Source organism: Cetorhinus maximus, chromosome 2, assembly GCF_964194155.1.
Source record: "Cetorhinus maximus chromosome 2, sCetMax3.hap1.1, whole genome shotgun sequence".
In the NCBI taxonomy this organism is placed as follows: domain Eukaryota; kingdom Metazoa; phylum Chordata; class Chondrichthyes; order Lamniformes; family Cetorhinidae; genus Cetorhinus; species Cetorhinus maximus.
Window position 1 is genome coordinate 209955420 of NC_135880.1, and position 27356 is coordinate 209982775.

The 27356-nt window shown below is 41.4% G+C and overlaps 1 protein-coding gene across 13 annotated transcripts in view; it reads left to right on the plus strand.

Moving 5' to 3' along the window:
- LOC144669582 (neural cell adhesion molecule 1-like) overlaps positions 1–27356 on the plus strand; it is a 485847-nt gene that overhangs the window by 238250 nt on the left and 220241 nt on the right. For all 13 annotated transcript variants that reach the window (XM_078532174.1, XM_078532088.1, XM_078532100.1 and 10 more), the window contains exon 2: positions 24758–24832. In XM_078532174.1, the coding sequence (XP_078388300.1) occupies positions 24758–24832 (75 nt within the window). The remainder of the gene's footprint in view (positions 1–24757; positions 24833–27356) is intronic.

The window sequence follows — 27356 nt, forward strand, 5'->3', positions numbered from 1 at the left end:
ACTGGGCTGAGTGGCCTTAAAGGAGCAGAAGCATGACAGAGCAGAACAAGCACTCCCACTGATTGCAATTGGGGCCAGAACCTACAATGGGTAAGTGTTTGGGATCAACGCAGGAGTGAGGAAATTGCTAACGAGCCTTTTCCCGACAGCATAGAAATTAGCGTTTTTAACCACCTAATCCAGGAGAATACCATCACCTTCCTGATGACACCCCTGACAATGATGGTAGCTGGGACAGAAATTCCACCTGGGACACATCACTTTTCCTGTTGAAAGGAAACACCAGCTGGCCAGGTAACGTGTCCACTCGAGTGCAAAGTGTTCTTCATGGCATTCATATGGGCTTCACAGCTCCTGATAACAACCCCACAACTTTCATGAATGGAAAGTATTTGCACTCCATTCCTGTTCATGCTTTTGACAACTGAAGCATGATTTCCAGTGGCTATTACTTAGCAAGCAGCCATGATGCTCTTATTGTGCTCTTAAGCACCTTATCTAAAAGGGAAGAAATATTTTGTGAGTTGTTCTTAGAAAGGAAATCAAGGCTATCTTCATCAGTGGATGCTGGCAGCACCGCCTAATAATAAAAGACCACCTTGGTTTGGATGACTTAGCCTCTGTCTGCTTTTTCTTTAACACAGTGCCACTGTAAAGGAACCAAAACAAAAGTTGCTGGAAAAACTCAGCAGGTCTGACAGCATCTGTGGAGAGAAAGACAGAGTTAACAGAGCCCGTATGATTGTTCTTCAGAACTAAAGAGAGGTAACAATGTGGTGGGGGGTGGGGGGTGGTGGGACAGGTGAAACTGGATAGAAGGCCAGTGATAGGTGGAGGCATAGGAGAGATTGCAGAAGATGTCATAAACAAAAGGTCAAAGGGGTATCGATGGTGGTGATACAGGCTAAAGAAGGTGCTAATGGTGACATTAAAAGTAGAAAGCAGGATGAGCAAGTGGCAGATGGCCCTAATGGGGTGGGAGGGGATGGTGTGGGGGAAAAAAGATCAAAATAGGCTAAAAGGTGGGGATAAAACACCTACATCCGTGATTCCTCTGATGCCCTACATCTTATCAACAATTTTCAGTTCCCTGGCCCCAACCGCCGCCTCTTCACCATGGACGTCCAACCCCTCTACACCTCCATCCCCCACCAGAGTGTTCTGAGGGCTCTCCGCTTCTTCCTTGAACAGAGGTCCGAACAATTCCTATTCACCACCACTCTCCTCCGTCTGGCTGAACTTGTTCTCTCACTGAACAATTTCTCCTTAAACTCGTCTCGCTTCCTCCAAATAAAAGGTATGGCTGTGGGTACCTGCATGGGCCCCAGTTATGCCTGTCCCTTTATGGGTTATGTGGAACATTCCTTGTTCCAGTCCTACTCAGGCCCCCTCCCACAACTCTTTCTCTGGTACATCGATGACTGTTTTGGTGCCGCTTCATGCTCTCATCTGGACCTGGAAAAATTTATTAATTTTGCTTCCAATTTCCACCCCTCCATCACTTTCACATGATCCATCACTGCACTTCCCTTCCTTGACCTCTCTGTCTCAATTTCTGGTGATAGACTGTCTACCAATATTCATTACAAGCCCACCAGCTCCCACAGCTACCTCGACTACAAGTCCTCACACCTTGCTTCCGGTAAGGACTCCATCCCATTCTCTCAGTTCCTACGCCTCTGCAGCATCTGTTCTGATGATGTCACTTTCCAAAACCGCGCTTCTGACACTTGTTCCTTAACCGAGGTTTCCCAGCCACGGTGGTTGACAGGGCCCTCAACTGTGTCAGACCCATCTCCCGCGCCTCTGCCCTCACACCTTCCTCTCCCTCCCAGAACCATGATAATGTCTCCCTTGTCCTCATATTTTACCCCACCAGCCCCTGCATTCAAAGGGTCATTGTCTGCCATTTCCGCCATCTCCAGCATGATGCCACCACCAAACACATCTTCACTTCACTTCCCCCCCCTGTCGGCATTCCGTAGGGACCATTCCCTCCAGGACATTCTGGTCCACTCCTCCATCACCCCCAACACCTCAACCCCCTCCCACGGCACCTTCGATGTACCGGAGAAAGAGTTGTGGGAGGGGGCCTGAGTAGGACTGGAACAAGGAATGTTCCACATAACCCATAAAGGGACAGGCATAACTGGGGCCCATGCGGGTACCCATAGCCACACCTTTTATTTGGAGGTAGCAAGACGAGTTTAAGGAAAAAATTTTCAGTGAGGGAACGAGTTCAGCCAGACGGAGGAGAATGGTGTTAGATGGGGATTTTTCATGCCTTTGTTCAAGGAAGAACTGGAGAGCCCTCAGAACATTCTGGTGGGGGATGGAGGTGTGGAGGGATTGGACATCCATGGTGAAGAGGAGGCGGTTGGGGCCAGGGAACTGGAAATTGTTGATATGATGTAGGGCATCAGAGGAATCTCAGATGTAGGTGGGAATAGACTGGATAAGGGGAGAGAGCATGGAGTCAAGATAGGAAGAAATGAGTTCCGTGGGGCAGGAAGAAGCTGTCATGATCGGTCCACCGGGACTGTCCTGTTTGTGGATTTTGGAAAGGAGGTAGAAGCGGGCTGTCTGAGGTTGGGAGACTGAGGTTGGAAGCTGTGGAGGGAAGATCTCCAGAGGAGATGAGGTCAGTGACAGCCCTGGAAACAATGGCTTGATGTTTGGTGGTGGGGTCATGGTCCAGGTAGGAGTAAGTGTCTGCGAGTTGGCACTCAGCCTCTGCGAGGTAGAGGTCAGTGCGCCAGACAACAACAGCACCACCCTTGTCGGCAGGTTTGATAACAAAGTCAGGGTTGGACCTGAGAGAACGGAGTGCAGCAAGTTTAGAAGGAGGCAGGTTAGAGTGGGTGAGAGGAACAGAGAAATTGAGACGGCCAATGTCATGTTGATAGTTCTCAGTGAACAGATCAAGAACAGGTAAGAGTCAAGAGGGAAGGGTCCAGGTGGAGGGAGAATATTGGAGGCGGGTGAAAGGATCCGTTGAACGGCGGGAGGACTCCTGTCCAAAGAAGTAAGCACGGAGGTGAAGGCAGCGGAAGAAGAGTTCAGCATCGTGCCGAGCCCGGAATTCGTTGAGGTGAGGGCTCAAGGGTATGAAACTGAGTCCTCTGCCGAGTACTGAACGCTCAGCATCAGAGAGGGGAAGATTAGGGGGTATAGTGAATACACGGCTGGGGCTGGGATTAGAAGACGGTTTGGGGTCAGAGGGACAGGAAGGGGTGGAGGGTCCTGGATGGGCGTTGGTATCAACGAGTTGTTGGAGCTTGTGTTCCTTAGCACCTGAAAGAAAGAGACAAAGTTTCTTGTTAAGGCACTGGATGAGACAAAGAATGAAATGAAACTGGAGGCAAGGACAGCATTGAGATAGGGTGAGTCAGTGCTGCCGGAGGGAGAGATTGAGGGTGTTCATATGGCGGCGCATGGCACTGAGTGTGGATCTCAGGATGCGGCGAGAACAGCAGTCCGAGGAGTGTTGTATGGCCCGGAGATACTTGTAATTCTGGGTGGATTCGAAACATGAGGGCTGGAACTTCAGTTGGAATCCACGTCGGAGACAGAGACAGTCACTGAAGAAGGAAATATGACTGTGAAAGTGAGTTCTAGTAAACACCTTGTCAAACACCAGGAGGGAGATGGTAAGCAATAAAAGTGAGCAGGGCAAAAGAGATCAGCGGAAATCGTTTTGGAGAGAAGAGCAGCACTTCTGCGATTGCACGGGAAGGTGCCGTGGGAGGGGGTTGAGGTGATGGAACCGTGTCCGACCCATTTCCCGTGCATCTGCTCTGACACCTTTCTCTCCCTCCCAGAACCATGATAGAGACCCCTTGTCCTCACTTTTCACCCCACCAGCCTCCGCATTCAAAGGATCATCCTCTGCAATTTCTGCCAATTCCAGCCTGATACCACCACCATCTTCCCTTCACCCCTGCTGTCGGCATTCCATAGGGACTGTTCCCTCTGGGACATCCTGGTCCACTGCTCCATCACCCCTAACACCTCAACCCCTTCCCATGGCACCTTCCCATGCAATTGCAGAAGGTGCAACACCTGCCCCTTTACTTCCCTCCTCCTCACCGTCCATGGGCCCAAATACTGCTTTCAAGTTACACTTCCCTCAATTTGGTCTACTGCATTCGCTGCTCCCAATGCGGCCTCCTCTACATTGGAGAGACCAAACACAGACTGGGTGATCGCTTTGCGGAACACCTATGGTCTGTCTGCACGCATGACCCAGACCTTCCTGTCGCTTGCCATTTCAACACACCACCCTGCTCTCATGCCCACATGTCCGTCCTTGGCCTGCTGTATTGTTCCAGTGAAGTTCAATACAAACTGGAGGAACAGCACCTCCTCTTCCGACTAGGCACTTTACAGCCTTCCAGACTTAACATTGAGTTCAACAACTTCAGATCATGAACTCTCTCCTCCATCCTCACCCCTTTTTGATCGCCTTTTTTCAAATATTTATTTTTAACTTTGTGTATATATATATATATATATATATTTTTTTTTTTTCCCCCACTTATTTCTCTTATTTTAAAAATTTATTTCCATTCATTGTTTTATCTCCCCCTTTTAGCCTATTTCAATCTTTTCTCCCACACCGTCCCCTCCCACCACTCCATCCACCCCCACTAGGGCCATCTGTCACTTGCTCATCCTGCTTTCTACTCTTAATGTCACCATTAGCACCTCCTTTAGCCAGTATCACCACCATCAACACTCCTTCGACCTTTTGCAATCTCTCCTTTGCCTCCACATATCGCTGGCCTTCTATCCAGGTTCACCTGTCCCACCCCACCTTAAACAGTATATATTTCACCACATTTTTACTTCTCTTTAGTTCTGAAGAAGAGTCATACGGACTCGGAAACGTTAACTCTGTTGTTCTCTCCACAGATGCTGTCAGACCTGCTGAGTTTTTACAGCAATTTTTGTTTTTGTTTCAGATTTCCAGCATCCGCAGTGTTTTGCTTTTATCCACCTTAAAGGAAAAAGCAGCATTACTGCTTTGAAAAACTGGGGAGTCATTTTATTTTTTTTTTTATCACTGGGTGACAAAAAGATGATAGTGAACTGACATTCTCCATGGAGACAGGTAGTATGTAAAATGGGCTGCCAATCACTATCACTCATTTTTACGCAGGGATATGTGTTTAAATTACTTCTATTGGGTGTAAAAATGCAATGGCTGTGAACAGTCGCTCAAGGTTCGGCAGCTTCCAACTTAATTTCGTGTCGTAGTTCATGAGCCCCTCAAAAATGCAAGCATTTTGATGAGTGTGGTTACTTTTCACTTCATCAAGTTACCATCAAAGTTCTTATTTCGAACCAGATCACGAGTGAATGCGTTGTTGGTCAGTGGCTTTTTGCAATTTGTCTTGCCGCCGTGCTCACCGTGCTTTTACTGGAGGGCGAGCTTCAGCTCCAAATAGGACACCCTGCGTGGTGCATCTCAACAGCAGGGTCTCATCAGTTCAGCATCGAAAGTAAGGGTGCTGCTCAAGCATCTCTAGTGCACCATGATGATCAACTTAATTATTTTTCCTGTTACCAACACAGCTTCCCTCTTAATGGTGAGCAGCAGTTCTTTAAGAGCTGCTGCATTGCTAAATTTTCTGGTTCCCAACCAAGTATATTACAGGCCAAGCTTACTAGGCAAGCTTTTCATGTACCATCAGCCTGTTCAAGTTGGGGGTGAAAGACTCCTCTAGAAAAGATTGGAAAAAGCCAACCCACTAAGCTGCTGGCATTGGAGCACTTGTACCATAACCTAGCTCTAGCCCAATTTGCCATTATTGGAAAATCGGGATTTGTGTTTGTTTATAAAACACTTGGCTTTCATTGCCATGTATTATGTTGTTATTCAAGCCATTAAAATACACTAAGGTCTTGGAACACACTCTAACAATTTTATATTACGTTTTTGTTGTGTAAACATTTTTATAACTAACCTCATGGATCACAATTGTGCGCTCCTCTGTAAGGTGCAGGCTCTGGCCTTCAGCGACTACAGGGACTCATTAAACTAGATGTTCCGTTTCATATCCTGGCAAAAAGCTTTTTTTAATAAAGAACATCTTTAGTATTCAATTCAGTATTGTGGTAAAATTGTTAGATTGAAGTACCATGGAGGATATTCCAAAACAGTTACATTTCACTAGTCTCCTGTTCCATTCCAAGAGTATGTTGCTATGAGTTGATGTTCAAAATTGGTCTTCATTTAGCCTTGTTAAAGGAATTCTCCTTGCAACCTTTTTTGAGCTGTTTGAGGAAAGATTAAAGATACTGGAGATTATTATGTTCTTACAATATCTGAACATTAATATATAACTGTAGCAAATTTTTTATTGTTACATTGTTTAGAGACATTTTCTGTGGCCAATTGACTTGTTAATTTCTAAGCCATGTGCATTTGACATAATTTACTTGTGTTCTGAATCATACATTCAGCTATTCTCAATAGAATTGCTGTAAGTAGTAGTTGGCTGCATGTTCTGGTTATCTAAAATCACATCCAATTAAAATACAACCAAATTAACAAATGACCCTTATTGGGTGATGTTCTGTGTGAATCCTACAGTTAATACAGATTGCCCAGTTCCACTATTGCCTTTTTACTGTTCTCGGAACATATTTGAAGTATTTTAAAATAATGGTTGTTCTCCCACGGCATTGCTCATGTTACTTTGAAGGATGTGATGCTTTATAAAGATGCAAATATTAATACAGCCTGCTGCTAAGGGCTTTTTACCTTTAAGGTAACAAAAATACACCGATGGAGCCGGCCTATATCCAGCTGATGTAGTATACATCACTGTAACTACCATTAAGACCGAGTATCTCTCAATTCTTTAAATGTAAGTTTCTAAGCACTGGATTATGAGATTGAAAGTACAGATATTCTGGCTTCTAAGGCAAGGCATCCTTTGTGTTGAGGGAGAATTTTATATAGACTAAAAATAGCTGGTCCTTTTGCTCTGATTTTATACTTTTAAGTATAGCATAGAAAAAAAAGAGGGAACAAACTTGCATTTATATAGCTACCTTCATGACTGCAGGCTATCCTAAAGTGTTTCACAACCAATGACAGTGCGAATAAATTGCCAGAGAATCGTCTTCTCAATTAGTGACATGAAGAGAAATATTGGCTAGGAGACCAGGAGAACTCTCACCCTCTTCAAATATGTATGTAACAGCGTGTGACACTAGAAAGGTAATGAACATGTGCTAGGTGCAGGTTTTTTTAGTTAGCTTTGTGCCAACTAATTTCTTATGGCTTTCTTCTGAAAAAGAATAAAGAAATTTACCTTGCTCTTTTACTGCAAATTTATTTTTGTAGGTAAGAGAAGCAAAATCTAAGGCTGTGATTTGTAATTTTAAAGGTCAGTTTTATCATTAAACCTTGGAATTCATGTTGGAATGCCATCTTGTGGTATTACAGATAAGTGACATTTAAAGGTCTCTTAGAAATGCTTTCATCATAGTGTTTTGTAATGGGACACTGTGGCCTAGATAATGTGCAAGTCTTTTTAATATGTGGGTAGTTACTTTCTTTATTGATAAAAATATGACATTCAATAAATGCGTAATGTTTGTCACAACTTTTAATTGTGGACATTAATATATCAGTGCAGGAAGAACGAAGCTAATGAGCATTCCCTTTGACATCTGATCTAGAAAATAGATTCACGATGATAAGACAAACATCCTCAGAAGCCCAGTTTTTAAAAAAGGTTGACATTTTGAAGCTGCAATTTCATCTCTGTCAGATAAGAGCTATCAATTAATTGAAGTTTGCTCTTGTTGGTTGATGTGATCTTAAGCCTTTGATGAGATTACTTTCTAATATCCATTATCTATTTAATGAAGTACTTTTTCAGGAAATACTGTCACAGAGAAACTAAGTATTGATCTTGCTGTGTTTTCCATTGAGATAATGCTTCAAATCTCAGGATTCTGTAGAACAGTGAAAAGTTCCCAAGTAATTAAAACCACAAAACAATATCTTTGTAACAAATACAGCCGTACAATATCTCAGTTCACTGGAGGTTAATTTCCTGTAATTTGCAGTGTTATCTTATATAACCTATAAATAGTCCCCAAGTCTTTCCTTTCCCTGCTCTTTCTTACCCTGATTCTGGCAAGAATGTGGTGTTCACGTGTGCTCGCTCACATTCCTGTTATACTTCTCATTGTCATGATGTTGGTATAGAAAAAAAGCATATTCAAACCTCCCGTTTACTTAAAAAAAAAGTTTTGAAACAATGTACTCTCCCTATCCCTTTTCCCTTCAGTAAAATATGGCCAACCATCAATTGGGGACCAGTGCAAAGGAGATCAATTAGATCTTTTAAACAACATTTAGCTGTCATATTAGTATCTCATAAAACAACTGTTTGCCCCTAAAAATTGAATAAATAGCATAATAAATTTTAAAAATCCTAAAATCTCTAAACCTATCTATGAAGTTAGAAATATTCCAAAGATATAAAATAACTAAACAATTTGTTTATAAATTTGCCTCACTTACTGGGAAAGTATATCAGAAATTTAAATGTATGCCATGCACAATTTTTCATCAACATTAAGTTCTCTGACCTCTGTCCTTTGCCTTGTTCCCATCTCTTGCTGATCTCTAATTCCAGTTCAATATTTCAGCCTCTGCTTCTCCATCCTAGATCCCAGCCCCATCTCCTGTAATCACTTTGTCTGAACTCCTCACTCCTTTTCAGCCCTTACCTTTCCTATCACCAGTACATTTTTAAAAATGAGACGGGGATGTTAAAATTGGTCCACCGTGGGACCGGGAGCTAAAGGAGTTCAGAAGGAAATAGGTGCATGGGATTGGTGCAGGCAACAAATTTACGAATGAGTGGGAGCTTCTGTAGGTTGGAGTTGAGGCCAGCAAGAAAGCTGTTGAACATTTTGAAATTGGAAGTGACAAAGGCACTGTGTATGAGTGTTCAGGACAGAGATTATATCTAGGAGGTAGAAGTAAGCAGCCTAGATGATGGACTGAATAAAGCATTTCAATTTCAGGGTTGAATCAGACTCTGCACCATTATTGGTGAGCTTCACTGGGGGTCCAGAAGATGGTGGTGACCTCAAACGATGCAATCGGGGGGGGATAGGGAGGCGATGGGCTGTCCACCTTGTGCCTTCCCACCTGATTATACGCCACCCCCTCCACCCTCCCAACCTGCTTCTGGGTTTGGGCGGGGTTGCCAGGGGTATTAAATTCTGTCCAAGTCATACACATCGGCAATAACTAACCACTTTTAGTTGAGGATAGTGGCTGCATCTCATAGAACCATGCCCTAAAAGGAATGAACACCTTTGGTGGAAGAGAACAAAGGAAGAAATAGGTAAGGAGAATGGAATAGAGAGAAATGTATTAAAAAATATATTTTAAAAATTTTAAAAAGATTTAGATAATAGAAAAGTAAATTACGTTACAGAAAAACTTTGTCTAACCAACCTTAAATATTTTAGCTGATATGAAGAAATTGTCCTCTTATTACCACCTAATTTTTAGCACCAAAAGGATGAGATTTCACACACTGGACAGAGACGTTTACTTTGACATGCATCGTTACAAAAGGTTGTGCCTTTACTGAAGTTTAAGACTGTGAGAATGTACCATTTTTTTTTATATCATCTGGTCACTAAGCTTTTTTTTTACTCTTTCTTTGCTACCCTTTTGATTTGTTGAATGAAATCACTGTCCTCATATTCAGGCTCTGAGTTCTGTGGAAAACCTCACAGAGTGAAGCTGTATTAATCATAAAGAAGGCTCTGTACCCCTTGTTCAGAGTTAGCAACTGAAGGCAATGCCAAGAGCAAAACAATATGTGGGAATATAAAGTGGTCAAAAACACAATGGAACTTTTTCACATTTTGAACAAAACTGAATTTCCTTTTCCAGTGACTTTAGAAAAGTCGCGAGAGCTGTGTTGGAAGTGTGCTTGTAACTCACCCAAAACCAGTTCACTGCTGCTTTCTTGCTTGCTGTTTTGTGGTAGTTCATTTCCTCATGCGTTCCTGCAACCACGTGACCTCTTTCATGTCCTTGGGTCGGACGCTGTTTTGCAGCCCTTCCCTGCAATCAGCGTTTACAGCTGTTGTGCTTTGCCTGTTAAGGTACTTATAAATGAAAGCAGGGGAGAAAATTAGTTATTTTTCTTTTATAATCACACTATTTTTATAAGCCACCTTTTCATACATAATTGAGATTTAACATCCACTCTGAATTTCATTGATAAGTTACACTCCAGTTGTACTGGAAAGCTATGCCATTCACCAGCAGAGGGGGTTGCACATTGCTACCTGGGATAAGCTACTTCAAGGGCAGGGTTTTCAGGTCAGGTCAACAGGAATGGAGGCAGACGAGGTCCAAAAATACTGGAACTGGCCGGTGGACCTGTCTCCTGATCCCATTCCTGGTTTCGACCATTTTCCTGACATGGGTTTGAGGCCAGCAGTGCTGCCCATTACAACAAGGTGGGCAGCCAATTAGGCTTGTTACGTTAAGAGGCTTGTTAAAGGTAAGTTAAGGAGGAAAACTGGGATTTTCAAATCATCTTACAGTTTCCTCACACCACAGTGGTCAGATCAACTGCCTGGAAGTAGTCATCCAGAGGGAGGTCTACAGATGGGGTGCAGCCAAAGACCACTCTACAGAGGGCCCCACCACCACCACCACCACCCCATCCCCCTTCTCTCCTCCCCACCCCAATAGCTGCTTTCTCTATTTTTAAATCAATTTTTCAAAAATGTGGCTGAGATGGCACCTTTATATTGAAGCACACTCAGTTTCCCATAGTTTACTGCAGCCTGGTGTTTCTCTGAAGCTGAAAGACCTTTTGATTGGCCCCCCTGCTTTGAGAGCAGCTTGTTTTTTAATTGGAGGGTGAACCCATCCCCATGGCAATTAAGGCGCGCTTGGTTCAAAATTCCAACGAGTGTCTAGATCCCCCCCAGGGATGGGTTGAGGATCCTGAAACAGTCCTAGCTTCTGTTTTGAGCTCCAAAAGTGAAAATTCAACCCCTTAAGTTTTCCACGTGTCTTTGGTGTAACTTTAGTTTAGAAACAGAGCAAATTGTTTGTTTTTTTTCCCCCATCCCCCAACTTCGCTTAAAAGCACCCTGTAAACTTTGAGCAGCAGAACACTGGTCCAAAAGCAAGGTAAGCACCTGACAAGTGGTTTTAATAATTTTAGGAGAGTTGCTTGACAGAATCTCTCGCACATAGCATCAGCCTAGATTGACATCATCAAGAGCACCTAGGTGCCAGCTGTTCCCATCATCTGGTAAAAGGAGTGCAAACTTAATTCCTGTTTAATAAGTCCTCCCAATCCTTTTGACTGAGACCTCGCTACATCCTCCATTTCCTCCCTGGCCACCACCAGTCTTTATGCTCCTAAAGCATGATTCACATTACTGAGCGTTCATGCTAGGTTATTGGTGAGGGCACTGCAGAAAACAAAAGTGCAGGTATTGGTGATTTATAAAATGTAAAAGAAGGGGCTAAACAAATGTTCCTTGGATTATAATTGATAAGTGAATTTGTTGCCCTCTTCAGCTCTACAGTTTCTCATACATGCTTGTCTGACATGGTAAGACGTTTTTTTTTTGAGCTTTTAATGTTGCACTAATTGTAGAAATGGTGTAAACATGAGAGCATTCTGTATACATGTACAGTGTAGCTTCCCAAAGAAACTCCAAGGGTCTTCGACAGGTATAATGGTTACACTGTTAAAGAGATTGACAAAATTTGCACTTAGCTCATTGCCACCTATTTCTCCTGCCCTCAGCTTGCTGCAGCATCTCTGTGGTCCCAGACTGGCACAGCTCCTCACTAAAGGCTTGAGTGCCTGTTTCCCATATTTAAAATACCCCACAGCCTGGAAAAGTCAAGAGATCGGGGAGAAACTCAGAAGTGGGCAGCGGTTCCACCCGGCCACAAATAGACCCCCAATAACATGGAAGAGGATCTGAGGCTGCCATGCTTGAATATTCCATAAATTGCTGTTTACATACTAGTGGAATTTACCTCCCAACGCAACACCTGTGAAAACATCACCTAATGAGTTCAGAGACAGACCATATATTACATTGAAAGGATATTTAAAGTCATCCCCTGTTGAGCATAGTGTAACAAAAGAATGATTAACAAGATTTTCTTCCCCCCCAGTGCTTCCATACAAAGCTGCCTTCACATTCAACCTCTTTTGAGCAGAAGAAATTTACTGTCCTTTGGTTATAGCACTGCTAATGAGATACAGCCTGCACTCTGGTACTATACACACCCAACCATTGTACTTCAGGCTTTAATCAAATTCAATTAATTGGAAGAAATTTATTTTGTTTTTTCGAACTTTTAACAAAAGACTCATCTGTGTGTGTGCAACAAGAGTGGAAAAAGGACAAATGGTAAAATGTGATAGAGCTTATATTTTGGGGAATAGTTTTGTTTAATTTCTTCTCCTTTTCTCTTAGTCCTACCGCTAAAGGACCTTTCCAGTGAAGAGCTCCATCTGAAATGTGAAGCTCCCTTTTAGGAACCGAATCGCCCAATATGCATTTCCAGCATAGTCTGGATTTCCCCTGTTTAATGCTAGCATTCACTACCAATAAATTCTGGTGTGTAAAACAAATTATCTTATCGAATAAAGAAGTTATTTAAGTCTCCAGAACCTCCACTATAGTCAAATTTGCTGATGCTGTGCTCCCTGTGTATTGAGCAAAAAAAAAGCAATTTTATACACCGTTTTCCTGCTCAGTTTGCCTTTTCATGCTCTTGACTCTCAATGCTGAATGTGCACAATGTATTCAGTTCATCACAATACATTTGTAGTCCACAGAAATTGGCAATTTAATTTACCTGTGCCTCAGATTTCTATTAGTCTACAGTGCAATTATAAGTGAGGGTGAGGTGGGAATTGAACCTATCGACCCCTGCTAATAGTTCCATTAAGTTGCTGAGTTATCCTGGCAGCTGGGACATGAACACTCTTCTTTTGTTCCTCAAAGTCTCTTTAAACTGCTCAATCAGCTTTAATGGAGTAAGATGCACTCTTGTGATTATTGAAAAATATAGTCCTATACTAGAGTAGCACTGACTATTTTTGCATGGCTATCATATTGCAAAACTGTTAGCTATTACCTTTTTATCTGTTTGCTGTTAAAATGCATCCCAGAGTTTTACAATATGGATCAAAAATAAAACGAGCAGACCAAAAAATAGCTGCTATCAAAATGAGATAATATTCTGGAACATGCTATAAAGGTCCAGGATATGCAAAATGTGAGTGTCTGTGTATGTATACAATCAGTCTGATTTGTACTGCCAACCAATGTTACTGTGGTTAGTTGCAAAATGAGGATTCCTTTCCTGAGCTAAGATTTTACTAACTTAAATATTAACTGATAAACACTGACTATCAGTTCACTTAACTCAGTGCATTTTACAATAGTACTTGTTCAAAATGTAATGCTAAAGTAAGGACAAAACAAGTGTTTGAACATTTTCCAAGGATTTGAACTGTTGAGATTCTTTCCAATGGAACACATTGAATTATGAAAATGTTTGATGGAGTAAATAGGGAAAGACTATCTCCTTTGGTTTGTATGTCAGCGACAGATACATCAATTTAAAATCATCACGGTGATTGAGGAGAGGGCTAGGAAAGAATCATTAATGCAGAGAACTGCTACAGTGTGGAATGTTTTGCCATTTAGGGACATTTGAAGAGACCATTGCAACTTGCAAGGGAAAAGTAGATAAACTCATGAAACAACAGAAGATACAGGACCATGGCAAATGCCTGAGTATTGGGACTTGTTCTAGGTTGCTCTAACAAGCAGCTGACACAGACATGAAGGGATGAATGGCCACCTTCTGTGTTGTAAACATCTGTGGCTCTGAGGCCTGTTTATTATTCAGACAAAAATAGTATGAATCTGTTCCTCTTATTATTTGTGATCAGCGATGTGACCATTTTATATTTGTAAATGATTTCCTGTACCACAAATGTCACAGCAAGCTTTCTCTTATTTTCATGTTTTTTCCAAGCAATTATTATAAAAGAAATGAAAAAAAAAGTGTGGAGACACAGTGAACATACACATACCTGCACATCTGGTGTAATTTTCTTTTTCTTGGAATTTGAATATTTCGGAGAAGTTCGAAGCTATAATACGACATAGTTGTTCCTGTTCATTTAGTAGCTGCAATTGGGGAATATTTCTTCTTTATACTGGAAATCATATACCAGCAACAATTATGTTTACTGTAGTATCTTTAAACATAATGAAATGTCCCTGCTTCACAGCAGCACGATGAAACAAAATATGACATGACATGACGTCAGGATCTGTTAAACCAGGCGACCAAAAGCGTGGTCAAAGAGGTCATTTTTAAGGAGTGCCTTAAGGAAGGAAAGCGAGGTAGAGAGGCAGTGAGGTGTAGGGAGGGGGTTTCAGAACTTGGCCCTACTGAACTGAAGGCATGGCCACCGATGGTGGCGCAAATATAACTGAGAATGTACAAGAGGCCAGAAGTAAAGAAACACATATCTTGGAGGTTGTGCAACTGGAGGAGGTTACAGAGATAGGGAGGGGCAGGGCCATGGAGAGATTTGAAAACAAGGATGAGCATTTTAAAGTCAAGATGTTGCTTAACTTGGGGAGCCAGTGTAAGTCAGCGAGCACAGGGATAGGGAAATGGACTCACTGCAAGTTGAGACATGGGCAGCAGAGTTTTAGATGACCTCAAGTTTACAGAGGGTAAAATGTGGAGACCAGCCATGGAATAGTTAAGTCTAGTGGTAACAAAGGAATGAATGAGGGTTTCAGCAACAGATAAGCTGATACAGGGACGAAGTTGGGTGATGTTACGTACTTGGAGAGACGGGGTCTTAGCAATGGCACAAATGTGAGGTTGGAATCTCTGGATCATAATCCCAGGTTTGTGAAGTAATCTTATCCTTATGTTTTTAGTGGTCACAGACATGGAATGAGCTAACCAAAAATATATTTCATTATGTATAATTAAAGGTGAAGCAATTAACGATAACTTTATTTATTAACAATATTTGGTTAGCATACTACTGTTGGAATGCTTGCAACACAAACTTGGGAGCTGATGTTTTGAATATATTTCTCCTCTCCAGTGCTCTAATAAAAGTGCTAACCTATTTAAAGTAAATAGGTTAATGCCTCTAAAATTAGTAGTGAGGAATTTCTCATGACTGCATTAAGCATTTATACACTAACACTCTTTAATTTTCAGGCTACAGTTCCTGTGCATCAATTCCCCAATTCTCTCAGCAGTTTACACATCTTATTTAAAATATTTATTAAAAATAGTTGTAATAACAATTTGCATTTATATAGCATCTTAACATAGTAAAATGTTCCAAGGCGCATCAGAGGAGCAGTATTAAATAAAATTTGATACCTAGTCACATAGCAAAACATCAAAACAGATGATTAAAAGCTTGGTCAAAGATCTAGGTTTTGAGAATGAGAAATAGGAGCAGGAGTAGGTCATAGGGTCCCTTGAGCCTGCTCTGCCATTCAGTAAGATCATGACTGAATTTCTGCATGAACTCCATTTAAGGAGTCTTGTTAAGGAGGAGAGAGGTGGAGGAAGGGAATTCCAGAGCTTAGTGCCTAGGCATCTGAAGGCACAGTTGCCAGTGGTGGAGTGCTTAGAATCATGAAGGAACAAAATACCAGAATTGAAGAAACGGTCAATCAGCTCAGTAGCTTGACATTCAATGGCATTACCATTGCTGAATCCCCCACTATCAACTTCCTGGGGGTTACCATTGACCAGAAACTGAACCGCACTAGCCATATAAATACTGTGGCTACAAGAGCAGGTCAGAGGCTAGGAATCCTGCGGCAAGTAACTAACCATCTGACTCCTCAAAGCCTGTTCACCATCTACAAGGCACAAGTCAGGTGTGTGATGGATTACTCTCCACTTGCCTGGATAAATGCAGCTCCAACAATACTCAAGAAGCTTGACACCATCCAGGACAAAGCAGCCCACTTGATTGGCACCCCTTCCACAAACATTCACTCCCTCCACCACCGACGAACAGTGGCAGCAGTGTGTGCCAATTAAGATGCACTGCAGAAATTCACCAAGGCTCCTTAGGCAGCACCTTCCAAACCCACGACCACTACCATCTAGAAGGACAAGGGCAGCAGATACATGGTAACACCACCACCTGGAAGTTCCCCTCCAAGTTACCATCCTGACTTGGAAATATATCGCCGTTCCTTCTCTGTTGCTGGGTCAAAATCCTGGAGCTCCCTCCCTAACAGCACTATGGGTGTACCTACATCACATGGACTACAGTGGTTTGAAGCCATCTCACCACAACCTTTTCAAGGCCAATTAGGGATAGGCAATAAGCCCTGGCTTAGCCAGTGCCGCCCACATCCTGTAAATGAGTAAAATAAAAGCTGAAGTTTCTTATAAGTAGCATGTTAATTAGAATTAGAACAAAGGACAATGACAACAACTAGTTTTCTCTTCGGCCTTTTAACCTTTTGTTTTGTCTGTTTTTCTAAGGGCATTACTTCACCATTCCGTTGAACATTGATATAAATTTTGGGGGAAGGAACAAGTGACCACCTAGGGCTTTAAGTACTATCAAGTAAAACACAATTTTGGGGATTAGATTCAAGAGCTTGGAAACGTATAAATGAAACCAAGCAATTGCCAAGAGGTTAAGGAGAAACTAAGTTTAAACTCTTTAACGAGATGTTTGAAATTGAGTATGGACCCCCAAAACTGGGGCATGTAAAGCTGAGATGTATATTGGCGTGACGAGTTTACCAGGACAGTTTAGGAACTCTGATACAGGTCAGTGCAACAACACAAAGTATTTCATTGTCATAGCGTTATTACAGCACAGAAACAGGCCCTTTGGCCCATTGTGTCGGTGTTGGCCATCAAGCACCTATCTGTTCTAATCCCATTTTCTAGCACTTGGCCTGTAGCCCTGTATGCTATGGCATTTCAAGTGTTCATCTAAATACTTAAATGTTGTGAGGGTTCCTGCCTCTACCACCCCCTCAGGCAGTGTGTTCCTGATTCCAACCACCCTCTGGGTAAAAACAATTTTCCTCAAATCCCCTCTAAACCTCCTGCCCCTTACCTTAAATCTATGCCCCCTGGTTATTGACACCTCCGCTAAGAAAAAGAGTTTCTTCCTATCTACCCTATCTATGCTCCTCATAATTTTTTATACTTCTATCAGGTCCCCCCTCAGCCTTCTCTGCTCTAAGGAAAGCAACCCCAGCCTAACTAGTCTCCCTTCATATCTTCCTTCAGAAGATTTTGTTTCTTGCTTTATGTATCCAGCTTCTTTCTCCCTTTCCTCAGAGGTAGGAAGAACCACAGCTCCTCAGGATTGTTAAACAGGTGGATGTGTAGGGGAATGGAGATGGGGAAATCATTGGAGACAGTCCAGGTGATGAACACCACATGCTATGCCTGATGACCAATTTGAAGGCGTGGTCAGTGTGTAGGCTGAGATTATGCAAGGCAACCAGGGCCAAGGAATTGGTGGAGATGAACAAGCATAAATTCAGGTGAAGATTAGATCAAATACTCTCATATTCTATTTATCACAAAGACTCCTTCCTCCAACCTTTGCAATACTGTCTGTCTTCATTCTTAACTCAACCTGTTCAGCACAAAACAATTAGGCATAGCTTTGTAACCCCAAATTGATTTCTCCTGGCCACTCATGAAATTTAACTTGCCCAGACCTTCATTGCATCTATCTCATTATCCCTGCCCTCATTGTACTAAATCAGCTTCCTATCCCCTTGGTGCCTTAAATTTAAAGGGATTGAGATTCTTTTCAACCAGTTTTCAGGCCTGAAATGCCTCTGCACGTGGAACATGTTTCACAACCAGGAGGCCTAAGGTTGGCCTGAAATTGGGCCTCAACCTTAATGTTATTTGGGTGAGCTATTGGCACCTGTTGTGCCTCCAGAAACAGCTCAACCCTTTTTTTAATTAAAGGAATTTCTCTCACATCTCTCTTTGGCCAGACTTTTGGTTACCTCTTCAAATCTTATTCTCTGCTTTGTCATCCATATTCTATCTGCCCATCAGTAAAAGACCTTGCCTAATATTGACAGAAGTCATTGTATCAAAATGATTTTGCCTGTCCTTTGACTACAGTTTAGAAGCGAGAATTAGTGCACATGTATTATTTGTGCTTTTGAGATATATTATAATTATAAACAATGTCTCTAATGTATCTTTAATAACAACATACCATCATTTCAGAACTGGGATGGGCTTGCAAGTATGCAGTGTGTCCTTGGGGAATGCTGATAGCTTTGGATAAAATTATATGGAATAGTAGACCAAAGGTTCGAAACACTGAAAAGAACAAAAACTTGAAGCATTTGTTTTCTTTCAGTTTGAAGTCTACAGAATGCATAAGATGACAGTAATGGAGATATTAGTAGAAAATGCACCCAGTTTCTTTGTGCAGCAACATCTACAGTCACTGTACAAAGTCATCTTTCTCTGCAGCACATTGAATGGCCTTTTGACACTTCAGTGTTTTCAACTACATGCAAATGTTCACTGTTGCACTTTCTAGCCCATATACAGTCCAAGGTTGAACAGGACAATTTAACAAAGTGTACGCATGTTCGTGAAAAGAGTTGAAGCAATGCTATGCATCCACTTCAGTGGGGGAAAGCCAAATGTTAGTTGAGCTTTTCCTCTCAAAGGGGAAATAATGTGTATTGTGCAATGGGCGGTGACTTAGAGGAGGAAAATAACTTTTAAAATAAGATGACCTGTGTAGGAGAAAATTTGTAAACTTTATGGCTAAAATTAAGTGGAACAGGATTTAAAACTGTGGTTGTATATGGGCCGTTAAATCAGAAAATGCTGGAAATACTCAGCAGGTCTGACAATCTGTGGAGAGAGAAAACAGAGTTAACATTTCAGGTTGTGACCGTTCATCATTATCTAAAACATCAACTCCATTTTTCTGTCTCCACAGATGCTGCCAGATCTGCTGAGTATTTGCTGCATTTCCTGTTTTTATTTCAGATTTCCTGCCTGTGGATTATTGCTCTTGTGTTGTTTATTAGGGCCCCTTGGTAACCATCATGAAATGGCAGAATGCTTTAATGTTAGACAAGAATGTTGTAAAGGCATAAATGGTTTTCAGGGGGGATTTTAACTTCCTTATAGTTTGGGATACTCTGCACTCGTGTCAGAAAGGTAGAAATTTTTGATCTGTGTTCAGGACAGTTTTCAGCAACAATATGCTGTGGAATCAATAAAGGGGCATGCCATATTAGATTTAATAGTAACAAGCAGATTTAGTTAATGCCCTAATGGTGCATGAGCATTTATCTGATAGTGATCATAATATGATAGAGTTCAGTGTTGTGTTTGAAAGGGAAAATTGCGAAACAGCTACCCAAATTCTAGATTTAGGCAAGGTTGGCTTCACCAAGACACTGTCCACAGTAAACGGGGAAAATTTGTTAGAGGGTAAAATGAGAAAAGACCAGTGAGAGATGTTCAAAAAGAATTTGATATGATGCAGAATCAGTTTGTATCCCTGAGGGCAAGAACTCTACTAACCAAGGATGACTAAAGAAGTAAGGGACGACATAAAATTAAAACAGAAAACATAAGAATACACCAATCCTGGCAAATGGAGGAGACACAAAGAGCATCTTAGAATGACAAACAGATTGGAAGAGCTAGAAAATGGGAGTTGAAAAGGAACTGAGAAGGATGTCAAGATCAACACAAAAAACTTTTAAAATTATATTAACGGTCAGTTGGTAGTACATAGCTCGAATGTTACTGAAAAGAGAGATATGTTGTTGAAGCTTTTCATCTTGCACTTGTCAGGACAAATGCAAGAATGTAAAATTTCAAATGATCACTGCAATTTCATCTACAGGCAAAAAGGGTGTGATTGCTTGGCAAGTTAACTCCAATTGGCTGAGGTGTTGCCAAGGAGAAAGCAATTGGGAGTTATAGGCTCCCCAACTCCTGGGTAATTCAAAGAGATGCAAGGCTTGAACAAAAACAAAAATACCTGGAAAAACTCAGCAGGTCTGGCAGCATCTGCAGAGAGGGACACAGTTAACGTTTCGAGTCCAAAAGACCCTTCAACAGAACTAAGTAAAAATAGAAGAGAGGTGAAATATAAGCTGGTTTAAGGGGAGGGTGGGACAAGTAGAGCTGGATAGAGGGCCAGTGATGCAAGGCTTGAACATATTCCTTTCATTTGAGAGAACGGGACCTTGCATATGAATGCATGTTCCTTCTAGCAAGTATAAACAAGTCACGTTATGAGCTTGACTGATTTAATTGGTTGTTAGTGTAGCTATTAGCGCACAGTGAGTATTGCCCAATCGCAAAATCGCATCTAAGAATGGAGTTTTTTTGGGTTTTGCAAGTGTGGGCTGGTTGAGTATGGTCTGTATCTGTTATGAACAACTGAAGGAACATGCTGTTTGATTCAATCAGCCAGTCACTGGTACGTATGGCCTACAAAATATTTGCTGTTAGATGTGACTCATTGGCTGTAAAGTGCTTTGAGAAATTGTGTTTGATAAATTTATTAGAGGATGTAACTGTAGGGTAAATAAAGGGGAACCAGTAGATACAGTATTCCTGGATTTCCAAAAGGCATTAGATAAGTTGCCACACCTAAGGTTAATAGGCAACATAAGGGCTCTGGAATTAGAGGCAATATATTAGCATGTATAGAGGTTTGGTTTGCAGACAGGAAGCATAAATGGGACATTTTCAAGTTGGTGGGCTGTGACTAGTGGGCTGTAGTCACAACGATCTCTGCTAGGTCCTCAGCTATTTACAATCTATTAATGGCTTAGATTTATTGCTCTCTGTCTTTGTGTCTAAGTTTTGCTGATGCTAGAAAGTTAGGTGGAAATGTAGCATCTGAGGAGAACACGAAGCTGCAAAGATACAGACAAAAGTGAGTGGGAACAAGATGGCAGATGGAGTATAATGTGCGGAAGTATGAGGTTATCCACTTTGGGCATAAGAATAGAAAAGCGGAATATTTTTCTCAAAGGCATGAAACTAGTAAATGTTGATGTTCATAGATAAAAGCAAAATATTGTGGATGCTAGAAATCTGAAATAAAAACAGAATATGCTGGAAAAACTTAGCAGGTCTGACAGCATCTGTGGAGAGAGAAACAGAGTTAACGTTTCGAGTCCGTATGACTCTTCTCCAGAGCTTTGAAGAAGAGCCATCAGGACTCAAAGCGTTGATGTTCATCAAGTCTTGCATATGCTTGTTAACAGAACTCAAAGATAAAATGCAGGTGCAGCAAGCAATTAAGAGGCTAAATGGCATGTTGGCTTTTAGTACAAGGGTATTGGAGTACAGGGCTGAAGAAGTCTTGCTACAATTGTAGAGGGCGAATCCACACCTGGAATATTGTGTGCTTTGGTCTCTGTATTTAAGGAAGGATATACCTGCACTGAAGGCAGTACAGCAAAGGTTCTTTAAATGGGTCCCAGTGACTAGGGTTATATAATGAGAGGCTGAGTAAGTTTTTCATTTTGGAATGAATTATATATAGCAATTTTATGGTTAATTTTAACAATCCTGACATGACTGGTGGGCAGAGTGAGTATTTCCTTTCCTTCCTTGTGGAAATTGTCATGTCTGCTTAGAGTCTCAACCTCCACATGTGACAGAGATCAGGAACTCAGCATGTGAAAGAATCACGGATGCAAAGCAATTACACATCAACTGATGGCAGTGCTAAGTGTTGTCATTTGAATAGGCCTTCCTGTTCATGCAAATTTTCAGAAGGATTAATTATTTTTACAATTAACTTTCTGCTAGTTTTTGTGGGTACCCCTTGAAACAGCATGTAAGTGCACAGCAGCAATTGTATCTTATAGGCAATGTGCTTATAATTGTCTGTTTGTAATTCCACACAAGCTATTTTACTTGAAGCTACCATAAGATTTATTAATTCAAGCGTTCATGACTCAGCACAGCTAACATAATTTCAGTTGTCATTAGTTTTCACTGTTAATAGAACACTTTGAAATATCTTGATGGTTGAAACATGACAATAACCTGGAATTACAATGAATTGCAAAAAGTTCTTTATTATTTGTCCATGTTAGATTTGCGATTAGAAGAGCCTGTTGATTCCTAATTACTATCTTATCCTCCCTGTGTAGAATGTAATTACAGTACTCAGCTGAGGAAAGTAGCCTGCAAATAAATGAGATCAGAGATCAAGTCCTTTCATTTCACAGGTCAAAATAACAGTCGCTACAGCAACCAACAGCACTGAAGAATCACTTTACCCAAGGGAGAATATAGACTCCCTCAATATATATTCATGTTCTGTATCTCAGAAATAAAGGCATCATGCCTATCCCTGATGCTTTGGCTAAGTAGCCAGTATGATGAAATGAAATCAGAAGACATTTCATATGTCATTGAAAAGAGCAATTGACTTATATAGGCTGAATGGTATTTCAGGCTATACATCTGAACTGTAAGATTCACCTGGGCAATTTATGCTGTAGCTGAGCTCTGTCTCCTATATTCGGAACACTAAGGAAAAATGAATGATTTTTAAAAATAATATTTAATTGAAAAATATTTTCAGAATGTTTGTTTAAAACAAAAGGAACAACAATTGCTGAGCTGCACAACACTGGCTGTGTAATGGATGTTTTCTGCATCATTTGGCCTGAGCTGTCTTAAAATTTACAGTTGGTTCAACAGTAAGTAGGTCATTAGATTTGATCTCAGTATCTCCTTGATATCAAACCCAGCCTCTTCCCTGTAAAGAAATAACATTAAATGAACAGAAGCAAACTAAAAAACGATTGGCATTTGAAATAAAGTTTCTAAATCATATTTATGTGAAGTTTATATCGAGTAACATAAAAGTTAAGCACCAGGTTGTTAAAACATAATTTGATAGGTCGTTTGCTGAATGTAATAATATGGCAGAATTATGCTTTAGAAATAATATTTCTGCCATTTTTATATTTCCTACTGTATTGGTTTGCAGCCCCACACAATGATTCTTCAACCAGAAGGAGTGCAGTAATGATGTGATCATTAGAGGTCACTATTTGCCACTCTCATGCTTTTGTTATAGAGCACGATCACAGAGGTTTGCTAATAAATTCTTGACGCATCTTTTAGACTTGGCAATAGTATGTGGGAGGGAAGTATATATCATCTGGAATTTCCAAGGGAGATCATTAGTGGATGATCAATTGAACTCTCAGAAACAATTAAAAATGGCCACTTCTCCAGATTTTTTTCCCAATCTTAGAGATTGGTTGGGAGATCAGAAGAATCCTACAGAATTTTCAGGATCTATATATAGTAAGTTAGAAAAAAAAATCTCTCCTGAAGAGCATCTTTACTTGATGTCTAATATGATGTGCGTCTTCTGTTTATGGTAGAACAAGAAGTTTTAATGTCACATGTACAATATATCAAATGCATGACCAATGAAGTCATACCAATGGAACTAAATATTGAGTGCTAATGAATATTTTAAACTTAAGTGTAAGCTTGTTGATTTGGTGCCCTCTATGAAATCAAGCTTGAAGGGAGCAAAGTTCAGGGATGAATGGTGTAATTTTCTGCTCTTGCTGGTGGCGAGCTTGGAGGCAGGGAGGGCATGTAATTAGGCAGGGTGGTGGCATACCTGAACCCCACCGCCTTTCCACCTCCACCAGTATTGAAATCTAGATGGGAAAGCCCATGGTTGACCTTCTCACCCGACTGCCAATTGAGGCCCTTAAGTCACCAATTAATGACCACTTGTGGCCTCATCCTGCTGTCTCTGATATTAACCCAGCTGCAAGCAGGCCTGTTGTCATGCAGCGTAAATGATGCTTCAAATTGTGCAGGCCACTTGTCACCTCCAGAAGATGGGGTCCCTTGATCAAAGGCGCTCAGTGCCTGACGGAGGGACTGGACCTTGGGAAGGGGAGCCCTGCTGAGAGCAACCCCCTGTCCTTGCTTCTGACTCTGCTGCCTGCCTCTCCCCATGACCCCCACCCCACGAATACTCCCCTCCCTGCCTCCAACATTGTTTAACTATAGCCTGGGTCCTCCACAATCCTGGGACTTCAGGGGGTGTCCTTCTGGCAACGGCCAAGGCCGCCTCTATGGTGCTGCTGAGTGAAAAAGCTGCTGGCCCATTCTCACTAGGTGGACTTTGGCCCCAAGGTCCTGATTTCAGGGGTAGGCCCATTGGTGGCCTTGCCACTGCCTGATTGGCTTGTGGTTCATGGACCTTCCTAAAAAGAGGCACAGCGGGTCTCTTGCCGGATCTGCGGCCAGCAGGCGAGACATCCAACACCTCAACAAGATTCCGCACAAGCTGTGTAAGTGTAATAGCCCTGTAAAAACACAGTTTTTTTTTATCCTTAGTTTGTGGATCTGCTTACTCAAAGTAGTAGTCTCTGTATGTACACTCCACACTGGGACATTAGTGTATGTGTCTATCCTTTCGCCTTCCTTTCACCATGGCACCCTTCTATGTTAAGTTGCCTTGTAATTGCTAATTGTGTATGGGCGGGTGTCTGTGTGTGCTGTTTGTGCATCACACTAGAAGCTTGTGCATGTCTGGGTGTCACACTGGTAGTCTCAATGTTTACTCATTTGTCTCTCTTTTGTCTTTCCTTTCAGCCGCACTGCAAGTTGATATCATGCCATCCCAAGGAGAGGTCAGTGTGGGAGAGTCCAAATTTTTTCTATGCACAGGTAAGTTATGACGTGTCAATTACTTACAGTAAAGTGAATGAAACGAATGCTAATATATATATATAAATAAAATATAGCACACAATACTTCATCGATATTTCTACTGTAGCAAATTAAGTAGAGCAGCTGATCAAAATACTGAACAGCCTTCATCTAAATAATGAGATGCCCAATTGGTAAGTAGCACAAAATTTATAACAATGCAAGTGAGATCTGTCTGCCCTGCTTCAATATGTGAACCACCTACTCTTTCATTTGATGCTACTTGTTGATTATGTATGTATTGCTGATTTTTTTTTAAACAACCCTAGGGCTTCTTGGCTCACTACAGGAAAGTCATCCTCTGTGCACTGTATGTAACTACATGTTCAAATTATTTTAAAATAATTTTTAAATTTTTTTTTGTACAGTAGGAATGCTTCCTCTGTGAATCTTCACTGCCAAGCGCTGTCTACAATAACAAGGCACGGCTTATCAGCACTTGTTCATCACAGTGTACTTGTTATAGATTGATGGACAGCACTAGTATCGTAAATAACCAGCTCAGTGTACTTCCAGTGTAGAAATATTGATTGTAGTGTTGTGCTTCCCCCCTGGCTCAACACACTGACAAATACTTATTTTATAACCACAAGATCGCAGGATAGATTAAGGTGAAGAAGGTCATTCAACCCGTTTGATCTTATCCTTCCAGAATACTAACCTTACCCTCTTCTGCAGCTATGTCTAAATGTTGCTTAAATGAATCTATTGCTCTGGTCCCAACCACTCTTCCTGACAACCCTGGGCTGCAATTGATCCTTCTTTCCAAAGGAATGCCACCTGAGGTTTCTTAAATTTGTCCTTCGTGACCTGGAACCTGTTCCCACGCTCTTGTCATTTTTGAAAGTACTGTTCTTTGTTCATTTTTCTCTATATCATTCAGCAGCTTGTGTGTTTCGACAAGGTTTTTGAAGTATCTGGTTGAGACTGAAAAGCTGTAATACAACAAATTATTTCTAATGGTACTTCCATGTAACGTTACAAATCCGTATTAATGTTCTTCTGTGCGCTGCCCAGGGTGGAGGTTTCTTGGGTGTGGGGGGGAATGAGGAGGGTGCCTGGCATGATCAAACGTCAGTTGGATTTAATAACCAGCTAGGCCCGCACTCAGAAATGATTGGAAACCTGTGAAGTGTAAACCTTGTTGTTGTTCTCATGCAACTGGGAGCATAAAGTCCGCGGAAGCAGTGTGTGTGTGGTCGTTGGAGCTCATGTTCCAATGATTGCAGTGACCAAGAACAAGCCGCCTGCAGATCCATGTGGCAGAAACCTGGATGGCCAAATCTCCCCCTCCTGCACTGGGTGACAGCAGTGACGGCTGGGACACCAGTCACAAACCAAGGCGTGCACTGCCCTCCCGGAATGGAACAACCACATGCAAGCTGTGAAGGGCTCTTCAGTGCCTCTTATTAAAAACTGGCTTAGATATTGGATTCTGCAGTGCCTAAGACTTTGTTCATAACTACTATTGCGCTGCTTCGTGTTGTCACATGTCTTGATTCTCAGAAGATGAGGATTGAGGACATTTGCATCTCCAAAATATTTTATATATATATATATCAAATATAACACATGTATCTACAGGCCAAACTTCTGGTTAAGTGTCTCATACAGACTTCAAACTTGCACATTTCACTGCATTTTCTGGTCCACAGTGGGTATCACTATGGGAAATTTGTTAATAAGTTGCAGGCTTTACATATAGAAAGTATTTCCCCTCATCATAATACTCATTAGTTACAACTGCAAAAGTGCTTTCTGCAGCTCTTCTTTGTCACACATCTCGATCATACTTAGTCATCACCCAGTATGCTCTAAAGCTACCCAGCGTATTTTACATCTATCTGTTTGACTGAACTTAAGGTTGACAAGCCCCTGGGATATGATGGCTTTCATCCTAGACACTTAAAAGAAGTGGCTGCAGAGATAGTAGATGCATTGGTGATGATCTTCCAAAATTCCATAGATTCTGGAAAGGCCCCAGTAGATTGGGAAATCGTTAATGTAATACCTCTATTCAAGAAAGGAGGGAGACAGAGCAGGAAACTATAGACCAGTTAGCCTAACATCTGTCATAGGGAAATGCTAGAATCCATTATTAAGGAGGTTATAGCAGGACATTTATAAAATCATAATTTGATCAGGCAGAGTCAATATGGTTTTAAGAAAAGAAAATCCCATGTTTGACTAATTTATTAGAGTTATCTGAGGATGTAACAAGCAAGGTGGATAAAGGTGAATCTGTAGATGTGATGTATGTGGATTTCCAAAGACATTCGATAAGGTGCCACATAGAACCATAGAAAAGTTACAGCGCATAAAGAGGCCATTCAACCCATTGTGTCTGTGCCAGCCAAAGAGAGAGAAAAAAAGAAACTAGCACCTGGTCCATAGCCCTGAAGGTTACAGCACTTCAGGTGAAGATCCAGGGACCTTTTTTAAATGAGTTGAATGTTTCAGCATCAACCAACAATTCATACAG